Source organism: Arachis stenosperma, chromosome 6 (assembly GCF_014773155.1).
Source record: "Arachis stenosperma cultivar V10309 chromosome 6, arast.V10309.gnm1.PFL2, whole genome shotgun sequence".
NCBI lineage: Eukaryota > Viridiplantae > Streptophyta > Magnoliopsida > Fabales > Fabaceae > Arachis > Arachis stenosperma.
In genome coordinates this window covers 7,082,987-7,095,864 of record NC_080382.1, presented here as the reverse complement: position 1 = coordinate 7,095,864, position 12,878 = coordinate 7,082,987, and the positions used below count along the sequence as shown (strand labels likewise).

The 12,878-nt window shown below is 36.1% G+C and overlaps 1 protein-coding gene across 1 annotated transcript; it reads right to left on the bottom strand.

Annotated features, from left to right (window-relative positions):
• Positions 1-2,111: 2,111 nt before the first annotated feature.
• LOC130933567 (uncharacterized) lies at positions 2,112-6,476 on the bottom strand. The gene has a single exon (XM_057863196.1). The coding sequence runs from the start codon at positions 6,474-6,476 to the stop codon at positions 2,112-2,114; it is 4,365 nt and encodes a 1,454-aa protein (XP_057719179.1).
• Between the last annotated feature and the right edge of the window lie 6,402 nt (positions 6,477-12,878).

The following is a 12,878-nucleotide window of genomic DNA, read 5'->3' as shown; positions in this document are numbered from 1 at the left end:
CAGGTGGGAAATTTCCTGGAGTTACTGCCTCGACTCTTAGGGCTCGGTTCAAGTCTAAAAACTTTGAAGGATCCTCATCGAATGCGGAGAAGGTGGAGGTTGGGGGAGAGGTCGATCAGCCTCTCCCAAGAAAGAAAGGAATCGTTTTTAAGAAAAGAAAGACGGAGGGTTGTGCTACTTCTGGGAACAAAGAAACCGTTATTCAGCTTGATGACTTGTCTAGTTTTAGTGTGAAGCAGGAGAAGCTTCACGCTTTTGAAAACAATGGGGATGGTTCATCTCTTTGGGACCGAGGTTTTCCGTTTAATGTTATTGCAGACGAAGTTGTGCAAGGCGTTGCTGATATAGCTCGGGTGGAGGAGGTGGGGGATGTTGGAGTTGATCAGTTTCTGCAGGTATATTTATTTGAAGTATTGGTTTCGCTTAAGAACTTATGTCCGTAAGTTTTTAATGGTTTGAACATTTTAACCTCAGGTGTTGGGTTTTCGATTGGCTTGTGTTGGCCGTAGCCAGGAAAAAAGGCATAAGAAGATGGCTACTGAGGTTGAAGAGGTCGGTGTCCTAAAGGAACAGTTGTCGGCTAGAGAATTAGCCTTAACAGAATTGCAGAAGAAATTTTCTGATTTGGAAAAAGAGTTAAAAGTTGAAAGAGAGAATCGTGAAAATGATGCTGAACTATTAAAAAAGAAAAATAGTGATGTTGAGAATATGAATAAGCGACTTGCTGACCTTACTGCACAGATGAAGGAATTCAAGGCTAGTAGAGAAGGTGACATTCTTGATGCCTTTGCTGAAGGTTTTTACCGTGCTGTGACGCAGGCGAAGTTTCTGATGCCTGATGGTGATTTTGGGGAGATGGATCCGGGCAAGGTGATTCGGGACCGCCAGCTTGTAGATGACGAGGAAGTAATTGAGGAAGGTGGTGATAACTTAGTTAAGTAATAGTTCAGCGTAGCATTTTAGCAGTTTTGCTCTTGTTTTGTAGAACTGATGTTCGTGACTGTTTTTTGTTTTAATAATCTGTGTAATTAGGCTTTGGATTTTCCTAATTGCGTTGTCTGATACCCGTTAGTGGGGCTGGAATGATGTTTTGATGATTTGTTTGTCTGTCAAGGGATTTTTGAGTTAACAAACCCCTTGTGATTGTTGATGATAACATAGATTCGGTCGGATAGAATTTGTTAAAAGTATATGCATTCAAACTTTGGGCGAAGCAGTACCTTACAATCTTAACTCGGGTAGGCTGGCCTCGTTAAAACCTCCTTGAGCAAAACCCTTTTTTGGGAAAAATCTCAAGTGAGGAAAAAGAGTACCAGCACTCTGCTTTTGTTTTAACTGAAATATTGCTTTAAAGAAGTGACATTCCATGAACTCGGAATCTTGGTCCCATCCAAATGTTCTAGTCTGTAAGCTCCTCTGCCGAGGACTTCAAGTATACGGTAGGGTCCGTCCCATGTTGCTGCGAGCTTTCCGTGAGAGGGTGGTCGCCGAGCCGCTTCGGTTTTCCTTAGGACCAGATCTCCAATGTTGAAAGACCTCGGTTTTACTCGTTTGGCATGTCTTTGATTTAGTTGCTGCTGAAGGGCCTGGTGACGGACGGCTGCTGTATTTCTGATTTCTTCTATCAAGTCAAGTTCTGCTCGGCGAGCTTGATCATGATTCTCTGCTAAGGCTCTTAATGATTGTTGTGAAACTTCTAAGGGAATCATAGCCTCGGATCCATAGACCAACCTAAAAGGTGTTTCCTTCGTTGATGTATGCACGGTAGTATTGTACGACCATAATACCTCTGGGATTAGCTCGGCCCAGAGTCCTTTGGCGTTGTCGAGCTTCTTCCTTAAAGCATGTAGGACGACCTTGTTGGCGGCTTCTGCTAAGCCATTAGATTGTGGGTGTTCCACCGATGAAAAGTGGTGGTTTATCTTCAGCTTCTGTAGGAAGTCTTTAAAACTATGATCGATGAACTGCCGACCATTGTCGGTAACAACATGCCGGGGAATTCCGAATCTGCATATGATTTGTTTCCACACGAATGATATCATCTGGGAGGATGTGATTCTTGCTAGGGGTTGTGCTTCAATCCATTTGCTGAAGTAGTCAATAACCACAACCTAATATTTCAGCTGTCCTGGTGCGGTAGGAAAGGGGCCGAGGATGTCGATTCCCCACTGGTTGAACGGCCAGCTTATTATAGACTGGTGAAGCTGCTCCGCTGGGATGTTAATGATCGGCGCGTGTTTTTGACACTGGTCACAAGTTCTGACCTTCTTTCTGCTATCCTCCCATAAACTCGGCCAGTAAAAACCGGCTCGAAGTATTTTCTGTGCGAGGGTCCTTGCCCCTGAATGTATTCCACATATTCCTTCATGGGCTTCGGCTAACGCAAGGTCAGCATCATTCCTGTCCAGACATTTCAAAAGAGGTCGGGAGTATCCCCGCCTATACAGAGTATTATTTATTAAAGTAAAGAAAGAAGCTTGTCGTCGAAATCTTTTCTTATCTGAGATTTCTTTGGGAAGAGAACCTTCTTTTAAATACTGTATGTAAGGTAGTTGCCAACTTGTTTCATTGGAAATGCTTAAAGTGCTCATGACATGTATGCTCGGTTTGTCTAAGGTTGACTGTAATAATGTTGCTGTGTGTGACTGTGTAGTAGCTAGTTTTGATAGAATATCAGCCCTATGATTTTGTTCTCTAGGAATGTGGCAAATTTCAATTTTTCGAAAGCCATTTACCAACTGCTGCACAAGCTCTAAGTATTTCAATAAAAGCTGATCTTTAGTTTGAAAAACTTGATTAACCTGTTGCACTATTAATAGAGAATCGCAGTAAACCTTTAGGGAGGTAATGTGTAAATCAATTGCTAACCTGAGCCCCGCGAGGAGGGCTTCATACTCTGCTTGGTTATTACTGGCCTTGAAGGAGAATCGGAGGGAATGTTCGAGGATGACACCTTCAGGGCTTTCGAGCAATACCCCTGCACCTGACCCTTGTGGATTTGAAGCTCCATCTACAAACAGACTCCAGGCCGAGTTCTGCTCGTCCATATTTGGTTGGGTAAGTTCTGCGACAAAATCTGCTAGATATTGGGATTTGACGGATCCTCTTGGCTGGTATTGGATATCGAATTCAGAAAGTTCGATTGCCCATTTGATAAGTCTGCCCGCCAATTCCGGCTTTGAGAGGACGTGCCGAAGAGGTTGTTCGGTTCTGACGATGATAGTGTGTCCCTGGAAATATGGTCGGAGTCGTCTCGAGGAGAAGACTAAGGCTAACGCCAGCTTTTCCAATTTTGGGTAACGAAGCTCGGCACCCTGCAGTGATTTACTCACAAAATAGATCGGTTGCTGAACTTTCTGCGTTTCTGTTACAAGGACAGAACTAATTGCTGTATCAGTAATAGACAAGTATACATATAATGGCTCATTAGGTTTTGGTTTTTGTAAAACTGGTGGTTTTGAAAGAAATTGTTTTAAACTTTGAAACGCTGATTCACAGTCTGCGGTCCATTCAAAATTTTTTGTTTTCTTTTTTAAACATTGGAAAAAGGTAAAAGATTTTGCTGCCAAACAGGGTAGAAATCTGGATAAGGCGGCGAGGCGTCCTGTTAGTCGTTGCACCTCCTTTACCGTTTTTGGGCTTTGCATATCAAGAATCGCCTGACATTTTTCAGGGTTTGCCTCAATTCCTCGGCTGATAAGGATGAATCCGAGGAATTTTCCCCCGCGTACTCCGAACGCACACTTTTCGGGATTCAGTCTCATGTTATATCGTCGGATCTGCCCAAAGATCTCAGCTAGGTCCTGTATGTGAGAGTTGCTGACCATGGTCTTTGCCACCATGTCGTCCACATAGACTTCGATATTCCGACCTATTTGGTGCTCGAAGACTTTATTCATTAATCGCTGATATGTTGCACCTGCATTCTTTAGACCAAAAGGCATGACATTATAGCAGTAATTACCATATTCAGTTATAAAGGCAGTTTTTTCTTTGTCTGATGGATGCATGAGGATCTGGTTATAACCAGAGTATGCGTCCATAAAACTCAGCGAATCATAACCACAGGAATTGTCAACTAAAGTGTCAATACATGGTAAAGGATAAGCATCTTTGGGGCATGCCCTATTTAGGTCAGTAAAATCGACGCACATGCGCCACTTACCGTTACTCTTTTTTACCATAACAACATTGGCGAGCCATGTTGTGAACCTGATTTCTCTGATGAAATTTGCGGCAATGAGCTTTTTTACCTCGGCCAGGGACGCGAGGCGTTTTTCTGCTCCGAGGTTTCTTTTCTTTTGAGAGACTGGGCGAACTTCTGGATTAATTGCCAACCTGTGGGTGATAACAGATGGATCTATTCCGGGCATATCGGCAGATGTCCAGGCAAACAAGTCGGCATTTTGTCGTAAAAACGTTGTGAGTGATTCCTTCTCCTCTTTACTGATAGATGTCCCCATGAAGGTGTATTTGGCGGGGTCCTCGGTCAAGGTCACCTTTGCTAAATCTTCATTCGGCATGGGCCGATCTTCAAAGTCGGCTCTGGGGTCTATTTCCATTAAACTCGGTTGGTCAGGTTGGATGGAGTTGATCTGAACCACGTTGTTCCTTTTGATCGGCTTCAGGCTTGTATTATAGCATTGCCGAGCTTCATGGAGGTCACCATGTATTGTTGCCACTAAATTATCCTGCACAGGGAACTTAACACACAGATGAACTGTAGACACAATTGCTGTAAATCTATTCAAAAATGGTCTACCTAATATTAGATTGTAAGGGCTAAAACAGTCGACAACAAGATATTGAATGTCTTGTGTCTTAAATAATGGTTGCTCACCGAGTGTGGTTTGTAACCACACGGAACCCAAAACAGGGACTCGTTCCCCGGAAAATCCGACCAAGTCTCCATGATATGGCTGCAAAATTTTGTTACTTAGTTTCATCTTTTCGAAGGTTGTAAAGAATAGGACGTCTGCACTACTTCCGGGGTCGAGAAGCACTTTGCGGACTATTAGGTCCCCCAACTGGATAGAAATCACTACAGGATCGTCGTAATTAGCATCAGTATGATTAAAGTCGGTTGATCCGAAAGTCATCTCTGGCAGATCTTGGATCGGCTGGGGTACTTTAGGGGCATCTGTAACGGCCAACATGGCCCGATAAGTTCTCTTCCGCGCCGAGCTTGTATGTCCGCCTCCTGCATATCCTCCTGAAATACAGTTTATGATTCCTCTGGGTTGGGCTGGTGTTTTGTCTTTTTCCTTTAATGAGGGACTTGCTGTTACAAGGTCGGAAGCCGAGGTTGTATTCTTCTGCATACGCCCGGCAATGAACTTGTCCAGATGTCCCTGTCTTGCGAGGCGTTCTAGGAGATCTTTAGCGATCACACATTCATCCGTTGTGTGACCATGCTTCTGATGAAAGGTGCAGTATTTGGATTTATCAACGGTCTTAGACTCCGGATAGGCGCCGGCTTTACGAGGAGGCTTGATCAACTTTGAGTTGAGTATTTCTTTAATAATGTCATCTCTCTTTGTGTTGAATTGGGTGTACGACTCATAACGGGGAACCAGCTTGAATGTTTTCTTACTGTCGCGGGGCTTATCATCGTCCTTGGCCGCGGTTGACTTTTCTGTTTTCCGGGCTTGCCGAAGTTCTTCGACGTCTATCTGTCCCTTGGCTTTTTCGCGGAATTCGGCCAAGGTTTTTGGTTTACTTACAGCTATCGTCTCCTGAAACTTGCCCGGACGGAGGCCGCTCTTGATTGCATGGAGATGGACTTCAGGATGAAGGTCGGGGATCCTCATTGCAACTTTTGTAAAACGAGTAATATAATCCTTGAGGCTCTCTTGGGGTCCTTGTTTGATCGTCGTCAGGTAGTCAGAATCGTGTTGGTATATTGCAGATGCTGCAAAGTGGTCTTCGAACTGCTTTGCCAGCTCTTGAAAACGCGATATTGAATCTGCAGGCAAAGAACAAAACCAGTCAAGTGCAGGACCGTCTAAAAAAGATGGAAAACAACGGCATAAAATAGGGTCAGATGCACCATTAACGATCATAATAGATCGGAATTTCTTGATATGCTGCTTTGGATCTCCCAATCCATCATAAGGGGTCAGAGTGTTCGGCAGGGTGAACTGTTGAGGCAGCTGAAAATTCATAATGTCGGCCGTGAATGGTCCGGCAGAATTGTCGCGCTCATCTTCCTCATCGCCTGGTTGGGATCTTTCTGTATGCTGAGCTTCTTCTTCTTCCTGCTGAGGCGTTTCTGAAACATGAGTCGGTATTGACCGACGTTCATGATTTTCCTCTCGATTGTGCAGATCATCATTGTGTTCCAGCCGATTAGCAACCAACTGCGCAATTTGTTCCTGCATTCTTCGGTTTTCCTCCGCCATTTGTTGGTTTGTTTGCTGAAGTTCGGTCACCATCCGAAGGAGCTCAGATGGGGTCGGGGGAGGGACGTCAGCCATGGTAGTGTTTCAAGGGTGTTTTGGGACCTTTGCAAGTGGTTTTTCGAGTTGCCTGGCCCCACGGTGGGCGCCAAATGTTCTTACTTGGTAATTCCGAGGTATAGCTTGTCCTCTGGTAAGATCGGCAGACTCTTAGAGTGAACCGAGGTATACGTCGGCGACGAACGAACGGCGAGGGTGGGTACCTGCAAAGGCACTCCGACGCTCAAGTTAGTATTGTAGGGATGATAGTTCTTAATCTTGAAAAAGTTACGTACCTTCTTTTGGTCTTTTGTCTGCTTTATATTAGCAGGAGAAGTTTGGCCGTTATCCTTCAGATGTAACGTCTGGGAAGAGCATAAATGGTGAATCCGACGTTATTGATTCAAGGTCATTCATGATGAAATCGTCGGTTATGATTGGGGCTGATGTGTAGCCGAGCTATAACGTGTAACTGATGTTTACTGGCCATATCAATATATATATATATATATATATATATATATATAACATGCATGCGTCGTACGTATTTTACATCAGCCAAAACTTTGAAGCGGGTAACCACAAATGCTTTCGTTGTTTTACCTGGCGTTGGAAGTACCGAAAACGGATTAAGTTACTGATTTGTTAATTTATTTGTTTAATCAATAAATTATTGATTGAACTGTTTTAATTATAATTAATAAATATAATTTAATTTATATTATCATATATTATATATTTGAAAAAATGTCAAATATAATAAAAGGTGGCTTAGTCTAGCAGTAATTAGATAGTCAAGATGCAACACTTACAAGAAAATTTCAAAGTTTAAACTTAAACGCTGAATCAGCATGACAATTTGTGGTTCAACTTCGGTTTGTATCGATTTTGACCGACTCAGTTTGATTTTGTTCGATTTTTTTCTTTAAAATGTTAGATCGAATTGATTTAGAATTCGGTTTATCAGTTTTTGAATCTGTTAGAATATTATTAGGATCAATTAGTATTATTTAGTACATCTAAATATTTATTATAGGAGATTACGTCCTTATTATTACGATTTTCTTAGTACCTATAAATATCCTTTCATATTGTATTATTCTAGACAACTTGCATAGACAACTTAAATAGACTCAATAATACACAAATCATTTCTCTAGTTTAGTCTCTTGTTTCTAACATGATATCAGAACTATGGTATCCTCCTTGAAGAGAATAGGTTATTTTTCTTTCTCCAGTTTAATCTCTTGTTTCTAACAGAATCAAATCGATAAGATCAATCTGATTTTAACAACTATATTTATAATTTTTTGTTCATTTTATTAAATAAGTCAGGTATAAGTTTTTTTTCCTCTTAAATCCTCTTAATTAGTTAATTTAAAGGAAAAGTCTAGGATGTCATCAATTTTTGTGTCTTTTGATCAACATTTAACTATTAAAATAAAAGTGAGTGATCTTCCACTATTAAATAGATTAGATCATTGACTTTAAAATAAATCCATAAAATTCGGTGGGATAACAGTTTAATTTGTGAGTTGTAATATCCTTTTTCGGGATTATAGGCTCCGCTTGAGTATAAATTAAAAAAGAAAAAAGTAACATATGTTTGATATCTTATATCTCAGCTTGGTTAGTATAGCGTGTGGGTAGTAGCAATTTTGTTTTTTGAGTTAAATATATTTGAAAGATTTTGGTGTTTTAAAATGGTATCTGATTTTTTATATTAATAAAATAGTATCCGAATAATTTTAAAATTTAACAAGTATATCCTTATATTTGCTAGAATATATCTCCTGTGAAAATAATGTTGAGCTAGCCACTGACAAATTTATTTTGAGTTAGAATTTTAATTAAATAAATTATTATCCTACTTAAAAAATTCCTAAATCAATTAAATTTGCCCTAAGCCCTAATTAGCTACTCTTATTACTAATTACTGTGACTAATATTTAGAAATGTTTCAAGTAGGATAATGATGTATTTAATTAAAAATTTCAGCTCAAAATAAACTTGTTTTGTTCGTAAAAATTGGTGGTCAATTTAGCATTATTTTTATTGGAGATGTATTTCGACGAGTACGAGCACATATTTGTCAAATTTTAAAATGATTCAAATACTATTTTATCAATAACAAAAATCAAGTACTATTTTATCAGCGTCAGAATCTTTTAAATACTAATTTAGTATTTTTCTCAACATTATAATAACAATATAATTTTTCCTTTTTTTTAAAAAAGTTTTTTCTAATTAGTTTATTTAGAGTTCAAGTAAAGAGTTATTTTTTCTAACTAACATCAACAATTTTTTTTTAGTTTTAAATTTCAAATTCTAAACTTTAAATTCTAACTTTAAATATTAAATTTTCCAAAAAAAAGAGTTAAAAAGATTTACAATAAAAAATTAATTGATATTAATTACTTAGGTGAAAACTCAAGTGAAGTCGACTTCACGTGAAGTTGATATATGAGATACGTTAGATAAAAATTTAGTCAAATCAGTCAAATTATCTAACGGCTCTCAGGTATCAAATTTATGTGAAGTTGATTGCACCTGAGTTTTCACCTTACTTAAATGTTTGTTTCGTTTAAATTTTTTATTTATTTATATTACATCATTATTAACTCCGGAATAAATACTAGTTTAAGTTGTTTGGAAGGCATGTGTGTGACATGTTGGCAACGCGGTGCGATGAGACGAGATTATTCACATTCTGTTGTTCTTTCTGCGCTTACTTTCTTAATTTGTTTGGGTATAATTCCAAGTGCGGCCCCATTGAATTTTTTACTTTTGACCCTCCGTATATACATGATATGAATGAAGCACACGACACGTTTATTAAGTTGAACGCCGTTGATCTCGTAAATTAACAACTCTTCAGATCTTAATTACAACGTTATACAACTAACATAACTCGGTTGGAATAATTTAAGTTCAAACTTCAAAGTATATCTATTTATGATCGAGTTGAAAGGGGTTAATATTATTTGTTTACATACTTAGATGTAGTCCTCTATCTTTTATTATTGTTTGTTATTTTCACACGGAATGCTCTCTCAGTAACGTAACAATTATTTATTTTATGATTGTTGATGTGATAATTGTTTATTTCCTTTACAGTTCTACTCTAAATAAAAAAAAAAACAAAAGTTACATTGCGTTTGCGTTTGAGTAATTTGATTTGGTAGTTGAGTGGTAATAATAAAATGGTGCCACTCAAATAAAAACGTTTGAAACGTCTTTTTTAAAGATGTTTTTTAATAATTAAAATTTAATACATATAATCGATTAAATTGTATATTATTTTTGTCAAAATTAGCCTAGATAAATTAATTTAACTGCAAAAATAGTGAATCAAATTTTGAACGATCTAAATTAATATTATTTTTTTTATAAAAGATGACTACAATACTCTTATTATAAAAAATGACTAAAATATTCCTATTATATATATATATATATATATATATATATATATATAATAGAAATATTTTAATCATTTTTTATAATAAAAATATTGTAGTCATTTTTTATGAAAAATAATATTAATTTAGACTAATTTAAGATTTAATTTATTATTTTTTTAGATAAATTAATTTATTTAATCTAATTATAACAAAAATAACATCGTCTAATTAGTTACATATATTAAATGTTAATTATTAAAAAATATTAAAAAAAAAGACGTTTTAGATGTATCTATGACTCCATAATAAAAACGTAAGCAATAGTGTTTATTTTATGGTTTGACCCTCGAATTGGGAATAGTGAGCTGCATGATTCCTTTCTTATAAAATAATTAAGGGTCAAATGAGAAGCATTATTCCGTGATTGAAACGACATCCATACGTATTATTAGTTGTACTGTACGTATACGTACGTCTCTTTGGTATAGATATATATAATGCCTTCTGCTGATTACAGGATCATTGTACATGGACCATATATAGACCGTTAAAACCGCCCTCCATATTAGAAAGTAGAAACACCTGGCTTATTTCGCTATATGTGGAATGTTTTACATTTTAATGGGGTGAGGAGTTGACTTACGCACAGAAACATACAAACGTGAAACATTCACGCACCCCATCTTAGAAGAAAAGAAGTCCAAATGCTATAACATATTTGACCATATTCCAATTATTAATTATTATGTTAACTATATATTAAAATTGGTTATTAATATAAAATATATATTAAAAATAAATTAAATAATATATTTATATATAAATATATAATAATTTATTTTAATAATTAATTTTAATATAAAAATAATATTTTTAAATTATTTATTTTGTCACTGGTTATAAAAGGCAACGTCCTGTTAAAAGGAGAAGACGACAACTTGTGAACTTAATGAGTTTTATTTTTTTTGTTTTCCCAAAAAATTAGGTGTTCTTACGATAAACTTTAGTAAATAAAATAAAGTAAGAAACTAAAAATCAAATAATTTTCAATCTTATGAAATAGATATTTTATAGGTTTAGTTCAATAAAATTTTAAAAGAATATGTTTTGAGAATTATCTTGGTGTGATTTGGGCTGAACGTACTTTTTGATATGGTTTCGACATTTTTTTATGAGGTAAAGCTGTTTGATATTTTTAAACGAGAATGTAATTTCAATGTTTAAATTAGTAAGAGTTTTAGATAAGTTTAAGTGTATTAAGATTGATAATTTTTTTTTATTATATGCAATTATTTTTCTTTCTTAAAAGGATATCTAATAAAATAGAATTTATAATACAAAATTTTTTTGGAAAGATCAAGCTTGCAGAAGTATGAATCTAGTTAGTTAGAAGGTATTGGTTATTCCTAAAAAATTTGATAGTTTGAATATTTAAGATCCGTTTTGTGCTAATGTTGTTCTTTTTGAAAAGCTAGTTTGACAATTATTTTTATCATCCAAATAAGTTATGAGTTCAATTGTTAGCGGAAAAATTCCGTTCTTTTTTCAAAGACTATTTCAGTCGGTCTCAAGACACGGGTTCTTATATTTAGAAGAGTATATGTAAAACTTGGGATCTCTTAAAAGATGGCTTTGTTTAGTGCATTAGGGATCTAAATCAGAACTTTTGGTTTTTTAATTGGAAAAAAGAGGGACAACTTTATCATAAGATGGATTATGTTCACATTTTTTATTCGGATCTCTGAATCATAGATCTTTGGTCATCTATACAGTGACACCTTCAGAATATTTATTCTCCTCAGAACTAGTTTTTACAAAGCAACATTCTTTCCTATAATCTGGATGTGCAAGCAGGTTTAGTGGTAGGATGGTTTTGGTCTGCTGCGATGTCAAAGTTTTATGATTCTCGTAGTGATTCCTTGTGGTTCAATAAGAAGTTTGATTGGGAGGACCAGGAAAATTGACTTTGGTTTTGGCTTTGGCATTAGTTTGTTCCCAAAAAACATAGATTCTTGGCCTGACTTTTTTTAGGGAGGCTCTACCCACTGCTGCTTTTCGTCTCAGGAGGAGTATCTCACCGACAAACAGCTGTCTACGATATTTTTTTTGTCAGAAATTGGTTATTCATTGTATTCACAATTGTTCAAAACCTCAGCTAATTTGATAGGCTTTGGAGATTTCTGATCAATCTCTGAATTTGATGAACTGGTTCTTGCTTTATAGCAAAGAGCATTCTTTTATATTCTTTTCTTGTCTATGGTGGATTTGGCGTTTCAGGAATAATAAAATCTTTTATCCACACAAGTCTTAACCCCTGAATAAGGTGACTAGTATGACTTTGTCTTTGAAAAAGGAGCTTCTAAATGTTTTTGAGTTATAACAAGTTTCTATCTCTTTTACCATTAGTGGCTCATGAATTTCTTTTTTGATGGGTACTTTTAAGATTAATTGTGATGCCAATTATCTTGGTACTGGTGATCGTGTTGACTTTGTATGTGTTACCATAGATTGGATTGGAGGTTGGCAACGAGACTGTTTGGAAACGATTGAGAGTTGTAATATTCTGCAAGGAGAATTATTTGTTATTTGGAGAGGATATCTTTTAACTTGGGACTTGGAGCAAAGAGATGTTATTCTGTGAAACAGATTGTATAAATGCATTTACTCTTGTCAATAATTTATAAGATAACTCTAATTTTGTTGATCTTTTGGTATTGAAAATTCAAGACATCATGTTTTAAAAAATAGCGTGTTGACATCCGATTAATTTTGAGAGATACAAATAAAATGACAAATATCATGGCAAAGACGATAATGAGAATTCATACTCGCTAAATAAAACTTTCATTACCTTAGAAGAAATTTGAGAATAGTATTCAGTGAGACTACTTTACTTTTTAAACAGTTCTTTATTATTTATTTTCTTTTTTCTATTTATTCTATTGTTACTTTCTAATAAAAAAATCACTTCATTTTCATTTTACTTCAAAATTCAGTTACGTACATAAACTAGCTCTTATCATAATTTTAATAACAA